Here is a 16,265-nt window from a genome sequence, read left to right as displayed (position 1 = left end):
ATTTTTTTTTTTTTTTTTTATTTTTTTTTATGGCGCGGAGCTGCACCAGGTGGGCGCGATTTACTTCGCCAATATCGTGTGGGATTGAAGAGACACGAGAACGGTTGGTGATAGTTAGCTGAGAATTTTGAGCAGCTTTTAAATTTAGGTAATTTTATAAGTGGCAGGTTTTTTCAGAATATGTTAATTTATAGGGTTAGTTTCTAGTCTGGAACAACACAATATATAAAATACACACTATATTACATGGAGTTATAATTACAACTTAATATTATTATATTTAACATATTTACATAAAAATTTACAATATGGACTAAACACAGACATTAACAAACACTCAACATTTACTGGACGCGGGAATTTTGATGGAAGAACATCATAGAGAGGATGAAGGAGTTTAGGACAAGAAAAAAAAATGTGAGAAACAGTACCTTCGTCTAAGCCACATTCACACAGGGAGTGATCTCTAACTCTGATCTTGCACAGGTGGACAGGTGTGCAGGAATGACCAAGGCGTAAGCGACAAATCGTAGAGGTAACCCACCTATCTGCATGTCTATGAGAGAAAAACCATGGGCGTCTTGGAATATCTGGTTGCACTGAGGCATAGAATTTTCCTTTAACCGCTTTTGATTCAATCCAGTATGAGTTCCAGGACTTGTCCAGATAAGTTTTTGACAATGCACCTAGATCTTGGGAATTATTTTTAAAATGTTCATGGGAACCCATTTGTATCGCAGCTTTAGCACATGAGTCTGCTGTTTCATTTCCTACAATGCCAGAGTGACTTGGGACCCAAACAAGTGTCAAATCTAATCCGTTTTGATGACAGGAGAACAAAGCCTCTCTGACCTCTAGAATAATGGGAAATCTTGATTTACTCCGGAATGGGTTTTCCTTGATAGATAATAAGCAGCTAAGGGAGTCAGTAAAAATAACAGTTTGTTTCATGTTATGGGAGCGGGTAAACAGGATTGCTTCTAATAAGGCAACGGCCTCGCCTGTAAACACCGAGGACTCAGGAGGACATTTAAACTGTAAAATGATTTTAAACCTGGGAACCCAGCAGGCTGCACCGACACAACTTTCTGGAGACATCTTTGAAGCATCAGTGTAGATAAGAAGGTGATTTGACCAATTTTGATGAACTAAGCTTTGAAATTTTGAATTAGTATCAGGGGCTCCTTTGACCAAACCAAGATCAGTAACCACAGAGGGATTGAAAATCAGAGCTTTATATGCTGTGGAAAATAGAGGATTCTTTGGTAAAGATAACAAGGGATGAGGGAGATTGGTAAATTTACGGAAACTATCCAATAGATAAGAAGAAGGATTGCGTGGGCTAAGGACTTGCGACAACTGTTCTAATTTGGTCCACAGTGGGTGAGAGGAAAGCTGTAACATTTTGCTGACAAAGCGGTCACATAGGTATTGCCGTCGGAGATGTAAAGGAGGATCAACACATTCAACTTGTAGAGCGTTAGTGGGGGACGACTTCATTGCACCCAGGATGATTCTGAGGCACCGATATTGAATTTTATTTATCTTCTCAGACACAGTTTTATTTAAGGGGTCTAAAACAAATGAGCAGTAATCAATGTGGCTACGAACTAAAGCATTATATAAGAGTTTCAGTGAGTAGGCATGAGCACCCCACCAAACTCCCGCTACTGCACGTAGAACATTGATGCCCTTTTCACATTTATTGGTTATATATTCAGTATGAGCCAATCCGTTCAGTCTGTAATCGAGAATAATACCAAGGAACTTTGCCGTATCTACTAAGTTGATGGGTTGATCCTCATAACAAAAGCTAAAGTTAGGGATAGACCGCTTCCTCGTAAACACGACTGCCTGGCATTTAGCCACTGACAAAGATAGGCCATGGTCAGAGAGCCACTGCCCTAGATAATACAAAGCAGAGTTAAGACATTGGGATATTTCCTCTACAGATCCTGAGCTATGATAGAGGACAATATCGTCAGCATACTGCAGGATGTTACAAAAGTTATTTACAGACAGTTCTAGATCTTGGGTATATATGCTGTACAGCAGAGGACTTAGAACAGAGCCTTGGGGAAGACCTTTCCAGACTAGTCTGGGGGGAAGAGTGGATGACTGGTGTTTTACCACAACTGACCTGCCAGAAAGCAGGTTACATATGAAATGTATTATCCTCGGTGGTACACTCAGCTGGTGCAGCTTTTGCCTGAGCGACGGAAGAAGTACATTGTCATATGCAGAAGCTATATCAAGAAAAACACCCACAAGGTATTCACCCTTACCAAAGGCAGTCCGAATGTCTGTAGTGAGTATACTGAGACTGTCTGCAGTACTGAGACCCTTGCGGAAACCAAACTGCGAAGGGGCCAGTACTCCTCTGCTTTCCATTATCCACTCTAATCGGTTTTTAAGGAGAATCTCCATAACTTTTGCTAGGGTGGACGACAGTGCAATAGGTCGGTATGAATTTGGATGTGATTCTATTTTCCCAGGTTTGAGGAGGGGGATAACTATTTGAGACTTCCAGGAATCTGGGATTATTCCTTTTTCGAAAAAACTATTAATCAAATTTAGAAAACAATTTTTAGATTTATTATTTAAATTTACCAAAAAAGAGTAGGGCACACCATCTTCCCCAGGGGTTGAATCTTTCAGACCACTGAGAGCAATCTGAAGCTCTGAAAAGGAAAAGGGGGCATCCATTTCGCCCATAATGGGTGCTGGTGTAGAAACTGGAAAATCGTCCTGATGGGGAACAGACGGGGGAGCGAGTTTGTCAGCAAAAATGCTAAGCCATTCAGATGGATTGTTGGAGCTAGGATCACAGTGGTTGAGGGTTCTGCGGAATCTTCTTATGTTTTGCCAAACAATTGAGGAAGGAGATCTAGGGCTAAGTGATTCACAGAACTTAGTCCAGCCAAACTTTTTCTTTTTTGACACCATTCTTTTTGTTTTAGCGTCAATATGTTTGTATTTAATAAAATTCTCTTCTGTCATATGGGCGGTGTACTCTTTCTCTGCTGCCACCCTCTGGTTAAACAAATCTTTGCATTCCCCATCCCACCAGGGAGGGGAAGGCAAATGATTTGAAACAGAAAGATTTTTACGAGGAATATTGGAGTCGGCCGAAGAAATAAGAGATTTGACAAAGAGATCATAGTAAATCAAGAGGTTTCCATCACACGAAAGGTCAGGTAGAGAGTCCATCAAGTCATCTACAGTTTGAGCATAGCGAGACCAATCTACTTTCTGTAATTTATATTTTAGCAAAGGTTCAGGGTTGGAGGTAGGGATTGATCTATTGTTTAGAGTTAAGATGATTGGGAAGTGATCGCTACCATAGGTACTGGGAAGAGTTTGCCAGGATAGCTGAGATGCAAGGGAAGTCGAAGAAAGAGATAGATCTACTGCTGATTTTGGGTTCTGATTGGGATAAACTCTACGAGTCGGAGAGCCATCATTCAGGATACAAAGGTTCATATCCTCAAAGATGTCAATCAACAATGAAGCGAATCCGTCACAGTTATAACACCCCCACAAAGTATGGTGGGCGTTAAAATCACCCATAATAACAGTTGGACTGGGAAGAGAAGCAAGGATAGTTTCAATTTCTGGAATCAGGGATGGGTTTGGGTGAGGGATATATAAAGAGAGGAAGGAAATATTTACAGCTCTCACAGCAACAGCATTAATCTGATTACTGTGAGGGGGGATAGGAAGAGAAGAAAAGGAAAGATTGTGCCGAATGAATATGGCACTACCTGCATAGCCGTCATCCCTGTCATCCCGCAGACAAAAGAAACCAGGAATCCGAAATCGGGCTCCAGGCCTCAGCCATGTCTCCGAGATGGCAATTATGACGGGTCTATGCAAATTAATTAAGGAAATAAGGTCTTGTTTTCTAGGTCTGATGCTTTTACAGTTCCATTGTAGTAGAGCTGTTGGGGCCGTTATTTAAAATTTTGAAAAGACGGGAAAGGTTTTGGGCAACGTTGGGCGGTAGTGGGAGTTCGCTGCATGGAGCAACGATGCTCAGGAGCAAAGCAGAAAGGTTTTCTAACATTTTCCCTTGGGAAGGAGGGAAGTCGGGTTGACTGTTGCCAAGAGCACAGCCATTGGGTTGGGAAGAGGGTGGGTTGTTAATAACAGCTTCGTGAGCCTGTTTATCATAACCCTTTGGTAAGGGAGCACGGGGGCGAGGAGAACGGATAATTGTTTCCCGATAAGATTTTTTGGGCGTGGTACTAGGACGAGATGAGTTTGATGGATGAGAGGAGTTAACAGGACGTGGAGAAAATGTAGGAGAGGAGAACAACTCCCTTGTCATCTCAGCATATGACCTGCGGACTGGGGGAAACCGAGAAGATGCTTCAGCGTATGATACATTGTCCTGAGCCATAACCGATTTAATGCTTTGTTGTCGTGAAAACTCCGGGCAGTCCTTACTTGATGCAAAGTGGCTACCTGAACAATGCAAGCAGGTAGCATTTGCTAGTAAAACATCGCAAGTATCTCCTGTGTGGGGCTGGGCGCACCTGTAGCACCTGGGCTTGGACCTACACTGTGTCTTAATGTGACCAAAACGGCAACAGTTAAGGCACTGAATTGTGGGATATTTGTATGTCTCCACAGGGAGCGATGTGTAAAAAGAGAAAATTCGGGTCGGGAGCGTCTGGCCTCTAAAAGTTACAACTACCGACTGGGTGGGCACCCATTCAGTAATGCCTTCGTTTATGGTCTTTCGGTTGAGACGACGGGCTTTCAGGATCTCTCCACAGCCAGCCGGCAGAACAACAGAGTCGACAAATTCCTGCATTGACCAATCTACTGGAACGCCACGTACTAAACCCATCCTAGTTATATTAAATGTGGGAATAATTGCCTTGTATTTTGAGAGTGGGAGTATAGGGCTGACCAAAAAGTCGTTAGCTGCTTGGGCAGTACTAAACTCCACGCTAATTTTATTGCGTCCCACGCTCTTTACACCATCATTGATAATATTTGTGAATTTGTTAGTATGCAAAAACTGACCGAATTTAAGCGCACGGATAGTTACCCCTGCGGATGGGTCTGCGACGTCTCTCGAGACGTGAACAATGAAGGGACCTTTGTCGTCTCTTAAATAACTTTTAGGGCCTTCGGCGAAGGAAGGGTGAGTAAACAATGTTTGTATGGATGGTTGGGTTGAATTTATGCCCTGTTTTTTACTGCTATCTGCAGCAGGCTCATCTGTTACGACAGGCCGCTTCCGGGAGGACGCCGCCTGTCGAGACGCGTTACACGCATCTTTGTTTGGTGACCCATCAGGGTCTGGGGGCTCCGGAGGGGGGTCCACCTCCATTCTCAACACTCACAGTTAGTTCCACCACCAAAAAACACTAGTAAAACACAAAAACCGGCTACTTTTAACAAAAAAAAAACACTCCGAGAAAGCACCGCACGTGCGTCAGCAAACGCCAACACAGACGAAGTCATTTTGATTTTTATAATTGATTTGAATAATTTTTGACATTTAAGTTAAGCCACAGACTAAAAAGGGGCGTTGGAGCATAAGTTAAATTATAGTCGGAAAGTTGGTATAATCGTAAAGGCTAGAACGCAGAGCCATAAAACCAGTTAATAAAAAAAACGTTGGTTTGAATTTGATGTCAGCGCCATCTGTTGTTGAGTAGACAGACCTTATGATTACCTCTACAAAGTAATACAGTCATAATAAAGTATTCTACTGGTATTCTACTCACAAAACACTACCGCAGATTTAGGAGGCAGCTTGTTAGGAGCAATTTAGGGTGGCCCGTATACACTATACATGCACAGTATACACGGATCTATACGATATCTTATCATACGACATGTTTTTTTTTCTCTCTCATCTGGCTTTACAAAGATTAGCCAATGTCAAGTTTGTAGTCATTTGTAACAAGTTAGTTAAACTATACAAGTATGGACCCCGTCTGTGCCGGCACTCGCCGACATACGCACGGCACCCCCTTAGAGCGCTTTCCAGTCAGTAACTATCTACAATTTTTTTTAACCCCCAACCCAAAAAGAGAGGTGTTATAAGTTTGACGTGTGTATCTGTCTGTGGCATTGTAGCTCCTCCTAAACTAATGAACCGATTTTAATTTTTTTTTTGTTTGAAAGGTGGCTTGATCAAGAGTGTTCTTAGCTATAATCCAAGAAAATCGGTTCAGCCGTTTGAAAGTTCTCAGCTCTTTTCTAGTTACTGTAACCTTCCCTTGTCAGGGGTGTTATGAATTTTTAATTTATCTACACTAATTGTTAAATTAAAATCTCCCTACCGAAAATCATTTTTACGCCTTCTAAAAGCAGAAGAACCATTCTCAACTCAGAAGGTTATTCTTCATCATTATAGGACTGATAACAAAATTATTTAACTAATAAAATATAAGACAAAAACATTTCGCATATTAATTTTATTAAAAAATTAATAATTTTAAATAATATTACATCATTAATTAAATATTTGTGATGATTTTCATTTTGTAAAAATTCACACTGGTACATAAAATTGATTTATTACCTACTTCATTAGTCTTACAAATTATAATAATACTATTATTGTATTTAATATATAAAACATGACTGTACTGTTTGTTCATCCATTCCTAAGAAGTGTAAAGGTATAACATAATATGTTAAAGTAAATGTAATTACTTAATTGTTAATCATTAATAGTAATCACCAAGATGAAAGGCGAAAGTGATTAATTAATTACTTTTACCGGCTATTAATAATTAATTAAACCCTACTATTGGTAAATGTAAATGCAATAAATTTAAAGAAAATACTAGATTGCTTCTAGTCATAGAGGTCCAGAACCAAATCAGTTTTCTGGCGTAATTCTTACTGACTGACTGTGTTTTTTAGGTGTAATTATAAATAATAAGCTGGTCAAATCAATTAATTAATCACTTTTACAGTCAATTTTGGTAATTAGTGACAGTGATTGGTAATTAATTGAATATTATTGTAAATTGAACAGTTGAAAAGAGCAACCGCCGAGTTTCTTGCTGGTTTGTCTCGGTAGGAACGGCATTCCGAACCAGTGGTAAATTATTTGACGATTCAAAAGCACTTGTGAAAGTTTATTTGAATAAAAATCTATTCTATTCTATTCTATAATTATCACATCAACTAATATTATAAAGGCGAAAGTTTGTATGTGTGTGTATGTTCGTTACTCCTTCACGCAAAAACTACTGAACGGATTTGGCTGAAATTTGGAATGAAGGTAGATATTATCCTGGATTAGCACATAGGCTACTTTTTATCCCGGAAAAGCAAAGAGTTCCCACGGGATTTTGGAAAACTTAAATCCACGCGGACGAAGTCGCGGGCGTAAGCTAGTATAATTTTCAATTAAGTTATTACGTATACGGCAACACGATTATATATCATAGCTGTAGTCGCACAGATAGGTACTAGTTCTTAATAATTTGAGTATTACATACTTAAAAGTCAATATTTTTAAAAGAAAACAAATTGTTTAAGCACTCCAAAGACATAACTAATTATTTTTTTTTATCAAATCTGAGAAAACTTCATAATTAGCTTAACTACACTCTCTTTTCGTTGCTTGTACACCCATTTCTTTTTATTTTCTCTCTCGTCTGGCTTTAAAAAGATTAGCCAATGCCAAGTTTGTAGTTATTTGTAACAAGTTAGTTAAACTATACAAGTATGGACCCCGTCTGTGCTGGCGCTCGCCGACATACGCACGGCACCCCCTTAGAGCGCTTTCCAGTCAGTTTTAACAAAAAAAAAACACTCCAAAAAGTCACAACACGCGCGCCAGCAAATGCCACCACAGACGAAGTCACACCCATGTCTAGTCTTTAGCCCAACTCATTTCTCTCTAATCGTCAGCGGTAGGACAACTGCCTTCAAGTTTACCATCAAGTTTGCAACAGATTTGAATTAGTGGGGTCCAGTATGAAATATTAGGTCGAAAATAGTAGGAAAAATGTGATGTATTCTATCTCATTCTCTCACAGGCTAAATCCTATAGATGTACGTGTTTGTCTCTTTCTAGTGTCGCTTTTTAGTTTCGAGTTTCAATTTACAATGGAACTAGACATTTTCACTTCAATAAAGAATCTGTGGGTACCTTAGGGTCGATTTATACTAGCAGCGAATCTAAGCGAATTTCAAAAGTTTAACATAGCTTAATGACCTCTATCTCCACATGTAAAGCATTAATTTCAACAGAGAAATAAAACAAGTATTATTTTAAAAAGTATTCAAAAAACCCCCCAACTGCGGTCTGCCCTGCACTATGTTTTTTTTTTTAAAATTGTATGTACCCAGTGACACTCGCGCCATCAAGACGAATCTAATGACGTATCATTTATCAAAATCGATTGAGCTGTTCAGTAGTTACAAGCCGACATAGAAACGTACATACATACATACATACATGTCAAACACATAACCCTCCTTCGGGCTTCGCCGCAGTCGGGTAATTAAATAATTCGATTTCTGATAGAATAAATCGACCCTAAGGTTGAAATCTATAGAGTGCACTTTCCTTACACTTAAGTTTCAGTTAAAACGAGACAGATTTATGCCAGCTATATAACGCTGTCTCGTTTTAACAGTGTCTTAAGTCTGATCAAAGTGCATTCTATAGATCTCAGCTTAAGTATGCGTTATGTTTCATATCCACTATTTTATTTAGGTACCTCATAAATGCATTTATATTAAGACTACCAATAAATCCACCGCTTTTAAATACTTACAGAAATGTATAGTAATAATGTATACTTAAAAACGAAATATTGTATAAATTAAACTAAAAAAAATTGTGATATTGCCACACCCACGAAAGTTGAAACATAGTTTAGACATACATTTCAAATGCATCATATAGTATTAAAAAATACTTTTGTCATACTTCAAAGCGTCATATACTGTTCACACTTATGTGTCTTGAAATGTGTCAAACTGTTCATACTTTGTCTCTTCAAATATACTGGTTCACATCTGTTAAAAGTCAAATACGTCATATACAGTGCAAACTTTTGTCTCTTCAACGCATCATATTATACTGTTCACACTTTTGTGTATGCAAAAATGTTCATACTGCTCATACTTTTGTCTCTTCAAATACGTCATATACAGTTCATACTTTTGTCTCTTCAAAGCGTCATATACTGTTCACACTTGTCTTCAAATATGTCATACTGTTCATACTTTGTCTCTTCAAATACGTCATATACTGTTACATACTTTTCTCTCTCTACAAATGTGTCATATTTTTTGTCGATTTACGTCTTCTATTGGTTATACAATTTAACTACAAACATTAAAAATAGCATCCTTCAATATCACACTCGGGGTGATGGCTTTTTATATGTGATTTCAAACTTGCATTCTGAATGAACGCCTGCCCACATATGTGGCATCGGTATCTTCTGTCATTTGTGTGTGTCCGTATGTGGTACTGTAGGGATTTCAGTCTCGGATAGCTCTTATCACAATGTTCACACCTAAAGTTTCTTTCTCCAGTATGAGTCGCTATATGCTCTTTCAAACGAGACGGTAAATAAAACCTCTGATCGCAGTACTCGCACTGATGCTTTAAAACCTTCTGGTGGTTCCGTCTCTGATGTTCGGTCAATGTTTTCTGTCTGTTATACACTTTATCACACAAATTACACGGGTAAGTACGCTTCTGGCCGTGCGCTTCAGTCAAATGTTTGTTTTTCAAAGCGTACGACATGAAACACTCATCACACCTCGGACAACGGATTATGGCTTTCTTTTTATGCACTATGTCCACATGCATGTCCTTATAATGGTTAGACTTGAACACTTTTCCGCAAACTTCACACGTGTGTCTCTCATCGTCTTTATGCCGTTTCAAATGGGCGTCCAACCTCGGTTTCTCCAGAAAACACAAACCACATATGTCACACGTGTAGTTACTGAAGTGTTCGACCATATGTGTGTTCAGTGTGTTAAAGTCTTCGTATACACCGTTGCACATGACACAGACTAAGTCGTTCCACGTCAATCGGTATAGAAGCATCTTGTCCGGTGCTTCGAAGTATATTTTCTTCTTGTGAACTTGGTCTATGTGATGTTTGAATAGTTCCAAGTCGTTGATCTTTAACGGGCATAAACGACAGTCTATCCTCGTTATATCAAGTTTGGGCATCTTCTTGTATCCCATTAGAAGTTGGAACGGCTTGGTGTCGTGTGATAAGGTGTGCTCTCTCAAGTCCTCGGGTTTTGGGTAGTAGTCCTTACAGTAAAAGCAATAATAGTTGTTCCTTCTGTTCTTGAACGGACACACAAAGGAATATTGTATGATAGTGAGGAGATTCTCTTCGGACATGCAGTCTAGGTCTCTGTCGTATGTGTTTTTCTTTTCAATGGGTGGTTTCTTTAATTTTAGCTCTTCATCCATCGATGATTCTGGAATAACATAGCATAACATATGTTGTTAATTGATCATGTAAGGGTTACTTTTTAGATATGGAACACAAAAAACATACAGAAGATGGCAACCTCGAAAAAGCTGTACTGCTTGGCGGCCAAATTTCGTTTTCAGTTTTACTTCAAGAAAAAAAACCGGCCAAGTGCGAGTCAGACTCGCGCACTGATGGTTCCGTACTTGGGTATTTTTTCCAACATTTTGCACAATAAATCAAAAACTATCATACATAAAAATAAATAAAAATCTGTTTTAGAATGTTTACGTTAAAGCCCTTTCATATGGTATAGTTATCTTACTTTAAAAATTGAAACACATTTTTTTAATGATGAAACATATTCGCGGTTTTCAGATTTATTCTTGTAATTGTGTTGTACGACCTACCTACCTGCCAAATTTCATGATTTTTGGTCAACGGGCAGTATCCTATAGGTTTCTTTACAGACACAACGGATGGATAGACAGACAGCAAAGTGATCCTATAAGGGTTCCGTTTTTCCTTATGAGGTACAGAACCCTTATAATTAAAACCAACCTTTATCTTTACTCTTCTTCTTAAGCTTGGTTCCTTTCTTCTTGGCAAGCTTCTTCTTGGTCCCCGGCTTGCTTTTGGTCTTCTTAGTCTTGAGCTTCCTTTTGATGGGTTTGTCGGAGTCTGAAGAGGAGTAGTCGTTCAAGCCATTGTCGAGGTAGTCTGCGTCATCCATATCCTCGTGGTCTATTTCTATTTCAACAGGAATGTCTTTAGGCGCTGGTACTTCTGGTTTCTCTTCTTCTTCTTTTGGTTTGACTTCTGGAATTAAATGAATATATTTAAAAATATTCAATTACCATGGTTTGGCTTTGATATGATATATGTGAATTTTTTATATGTATTTAAACAAAAAAAAAACCAAATTAAAATCGGTTCATTAGTTTAGGAGCTACGATGCCACAGACAGATACATATATACACTAGTGTTGTTATGGATATCCATATCCGTAACCGAAACTATCGGATATCCGAAATAAAAAAATATCCGTAACCGTAACCGAATCCGTAATAAAAGTTTTGGATAGTTTCGGATAGGGCGGAGTCTAACTAAATACTACACTCGTACGAATTAACTGTGCACTCCGCTGGAATGCGACACCTCTCCCGCTACCTAATAACGTCACAGCGCGAGGTGGACAGCTAATTCGTACGGGTTACACTTTATAACTAGCTGTGCCCGCGACTTCGTTCGCGTGGAATGGTGACTTTTCGGGCAGCATAGGTACACTCTGTACGTTAAAAATGTTCGCCGTGATTCTTTAAATTGACATAACTTTTTTATTTATGAACCGATTGACATGAAATAAACACTAAATGTTAAGTGAAGCTTGCTACAATATATTAGTGAAAACCGTATCTAAATCGAATAAGCTATTTCTGATATTAGCGTGCACAAACACACAGACAAACAGACAAACAGACAAAAAAAATTAATTACAATTTCGGGTTCGGCATCGATATAATAACAACCCCTGCTACTTTTTTTATATATTTCCATTGTACAGACACTACTTTTCTACAGTTTTATTATATGTATAGATTTATGACCCCTTAAGAAACCGACTATCTGGTGATAAAGCTGCCAAATTACTTTTTGTTAAGTATAATTTGCCTTTGCTTAATTTTAATTATTAAATTAATGTGTAATAAATATTTTGTAATGATCTCATTAGTTAGAAAACTAATTACTTATGAAGAAAACAGATTTTTTGTATACTTAGATAATTCTGTATCTTGTATACTTAAATGGTTACTGTAATAATTCGATTCAATTTTAGTTACCTCTTCATTTTAATTAAAACACAAGAAATGGTTTATGAAGACTGATTGATATGTTATGGTTTGATAATTTTTATAAAGATGTTGATTCATATATAACAAATTACGAACGTTAATTTTGATTTTGACTTTAATTAGTTACCTATATTATGAAGTGTTTAATAGTATATAACACTTCAAAATGAGTAGCTGTAAGAAAGAATTAATTGTATGACAGATTGCGAAACCTACAAGGTACAATTAAAGACGAATATAATCTTATTTGTATTTCATTTTACAGTTCCTTAAAAAATTAATATCTGTAACCGAAACTATCGGATAATCCGAAATAATTTAATATCCATAACCGTAACCGAAACCGATATTATTTTTTACCAATATCCATATCCATATCCGGATCCGAAATTATATATCCATAACATCCCTAATATACACAGATACACACGTCAAACTTATAACACTCCTCTTTTTGAGTTGGGGGTTAAAAATTATAAATACCTTTAGGTGTAGGTGGGATAAACTGTACAGCCGCCATATCGCAGTTCTCGTCGTGTCCTGTTGAGTTGTGCTCACTGACGTCATCCTTCGGCTCCGTCTTCAGTTCTATCTCTGCCATCTTTTTTGTTTCTGAAAACAAGTTAAAGTTGAAAACTAAAACCCGACCGCGATCATCATCTTAATATACGCTGTGTTTTTCTATTGCTCGGTATATTTTAATGTTGTAGAACATTTAAATTCATGAACTCAGAATTTTCTCTCATTGGACGCCTCATTCGATACAATAGCAAAAAAATATTGGAGCTCCTTACTTTTTTTGATGTAACTTCCCTCAGGTCAATTTTTTTTGTATAAAATATAGCCTTTACAACAAATTATTTGACACCTCATTCATCAAAATCTGTGCCACCAAGCAATTTAGCATTCCTGTCGATGCCATGTAGAAACCAAAGGGGTATGGGTTTAATGAAAACTGCCATACATCTTCCAGGTTGGCCTGCTTCCATCTTAGACTGCATCATCACTCACCACCAGGTGAGATTGCAATCAAGGGCTAACTTGTATCTGAATAAAATAAAAAAATCTTTGACTTTAGTAAGGATAGGTACCGTCTTTGTCCTCCAGCTTGGCGCTCAGGAACAGGTCCTCGCACTGCAGCACCTGGTGGCGGAAGGCGCACGCGTCGCGCAGCCGCACCACGCACGTCGCGCACACGCCGCTGTCGCGCGCCTCGTCGTCCACGTGTGACAGCTGACCAAGTTAAAATCCATGTTAAAATCCATACGCCATGGCAGTTAAAATCTTTAATAAATTACCATCAGACATAAAATCACTTCCAATAAAACAATTTACGCACAAGTTGAAGAAATGGCTGCAAAATTGATGTTCCAGCATCACCACAGTTCACCACAGATTATAACATAGATATACATATAATCACGCTTTGAATAAACAAGCTATTAAAAGGACTTCGTCTGTGTTGGTGTTAGCTGGCGGGCGCGCTCTGCCTTTTTGGAGTGTTTTTCTTTGTTAAAACTGACTGGAAAGTGCTCAAAGAGGGTGCCGTGCGTGTGTCGGCGAGCGCCGGCACAGACGGGGTCCATACTTGTATAGTTTAACTAACTTGTTACAAATAACTACAAACTTGACATTGGCGAATCTTTGTAAAACCAGACAAGAGAGAAAAAAAAGCTATTAAAAAAAAATAACTATACACAGTTATGAAACTTGTAACAAAGCCTTGAGGCTTCACCTACATGGCCGATGTAGGCTATGAAACGGCTAGGTTCCTAGGCCATTGTGGCAGCTTGGCAATGAGTTAAGAGGCCCATTCACGGTAGCGACAACTCATTGATAAGTATATTGCCATTTCCACAGATGAAGGCTATAACATTATCTGTGTGTGTCATCCTTTCCCTCTAACCCCACCTCACCCCGAGAGAAGCCGGGTGCATGAGTTTTGCTTGAGATATAAAATTTCTTAGTCAAAAAAGGCCAAGGGAGAATTCATATAGATTTTTGGAGTTACACCTATTTTTCCCGAAAGAAAACATTTTGTTACTCATACTAAAGACATATGAAATTATTATAAAGTGTGACATGACTTTGTTAATTTTTCAATTTTCTAGTTTGTTATATAGAGTTCAATAAGTACAAAGTTGCATCAAAATTCGCCCTGTAGTTGAAATTTTTCAGGGGTTTCAGGGAAAAGTTATGACTTTCAATATAAATATAATTTGACTAAATTTTTTTTAGGGCATAGATAACAAAGAGATAAATTGATATGTGGCTTAGTTATAGATCCAGAATAACAAATAATAGAATAATAGACGTAATACGTTTGTATGGAGAAGTGCGTAAGAAGAGCCACCTTAATTATTATAACACTAGAATCTAGATGTACATCCGGATCTATTCAGGTTTCTAAAAATCCTGTGGGAACTCTTTGATTTTCCCAGATAAAAAGTTGCCTATAACTTTTTATCTGGGAAAATCAAAGTCAAATCAAACAGGATTAAAAAAAAACTAAATCCACGCAGACAATGTCAATTTCGTGGATGCAAGCTCCCATACTAATATTATAAATGCGAAAGGTGTCTGTCTGTCGGGCAGCTAGCTTTTCACGGCCCAACAATTTAACTGATTTTGATGAAATTTTGGTACAGAGTTAGCTCACATCCCGGCATCAGACATAGGCTACATTTTATCCTGGAAATTCAAAGAGTTCCCACGGGATTCTTAAAGGCACATCTGTTTATCCGATTTGTATGAAATTTAATACAGGGGTAGTTTGGATCCTGGAAATTAACTACTAGATTCTAGATGTTCATTCGGATTGATTCAGGTTTCTAAAAATCCTGTGGGAACTCTTTGATTTTCCCAGATAAAAAGTTGCCTATAACTTTAATCTGGGAAAATCAAAGAGTTCCTACTGGATAAAAAAAAAACTAAATCCGCGCAGACAATGTCGCGGGCATCATCTAGTTATTAATATGGGTAAGTATAGACGACTCATAACTTACAAGTATACCAAAGCAATCCATTATCATATCAGCATACACCTCTTTCTTCTCCATCCAAGTGTATTCGGCTGTGAGTAACCTGCACTTCTTTATAGCCCTGCAGCATCTGCATAGCGCAGGATCTATTATGGGCCCGCTATTCTTTATTAATGCCATATTGGTGTAAGTTCAACAATTAAAAGGAACCAAACTCCTCTATTCACAATCAAAGCAGTGTTTTTAGGCCCCCACTTCTGCTGGTAACTATGTTATTAAAATGAAAATACGCAAGCATCTTTTTAATTGTTTAGTTTAACTGGAACACTTATTCATGTAATTTTTTGAATTCTGATACTATGCACTTAATCTCCCAGAAATTCTGTTTCTGTAGAAAGTAGAAGTCAAGATTTCCCATTTCCAATGCATAAAACAAATGTCAAACAAACTGAAACAAACGCAGCACCATAACCGAAGCTTTTTTTTTTTTTTTTTCTCTCTCGTCTAGCTTTTACAATGATTAGCCAATGTCAAGTTTGTTGTTATAATTGTAACAAGTTAGCTAAACTTTGGCTAAACTATACTTGAAGTATGGACCCCGTCTGTGCCGGCGTTCACCGACATACGCACGGCACCCCCTTAGAGTGCTTTTCAGTCAGTTTTAACAAAAAAAACACTCCAAAAAGTCACAACACGCGCGCCAGCAAACGCCACCACAGACGAAGTCCAACCGAAGCTAACCCAACATAAAAACCATAGATCACCAGGGGATTCGCGAACAGCACTGATCTCTACTAATACAAGTACGCTGGACTTGCGATTGTAAACGTAAAGGTCGATCCTGGAAAATCTGCCTCACGGTACAATGGCATTGGTTGAATAATTAATTTATTTCTTCGTGTTCGTAAACAGTTGAAGGCTTGTCTGAGCATTGCACATTCCTCTATCATTAGCTTATATTGTGTAGGTACAAAAAAAAACAAATTATGAG

General features: G+C 38.2%; 1 protein-coding gene across 1 annotated transcript; it reads right to left on the bottom strand.

Moving 5' to 3' along the window:
- Positions 1-9,161: 9,161 nt before the first annotated feature.
- LOC123878478 (PR domain zinc finger protein 5-like) lies at positions 9,162-15,736 on the bottom strand. Its single transcript, XM_045925661.1, has 5 exons — positions 15,299-15,736; positions 13,385-13,526; positions 12,777-12,905; positions 11,001-11,258; positions 9,162-10,446 (listed from the first exon to the last, which is right to left on the bottom strand). Exons 1-5 carry the CDS (start codon positions 15,452-15,454, stop codon positions 9,332-9,334), a joined length of 1,800 nt encoding a protein of 599 aa, XP_045781617.1. The 5' UTR covers positions 15,455-15,736; the 3' UTR covers positions 9,162-9,331.
- Positions 15,737-16,265: the final 529 nt, after the last annotated feature.

Source organism: Maniola jurtina, chromosome 26 (genome assembly GCF_905333055.1).
Source record: "Maniola jurtina chromosome 26, ilManJurt1.1, whole genome shotgun sequence".
In the NCBI taxonomy this organism is placed as follows: Eukaryota; Metazoa; Arthropoda; class Insecta; order Lepidoptera; family Nymphalidae; genus Maniola; species Maniola jurtina.
The sequence above is the reverse complement of the archived record's forward strand: the minus strand, read 5'-3'. Positions and strand labels throughout refer to the sequence as shown.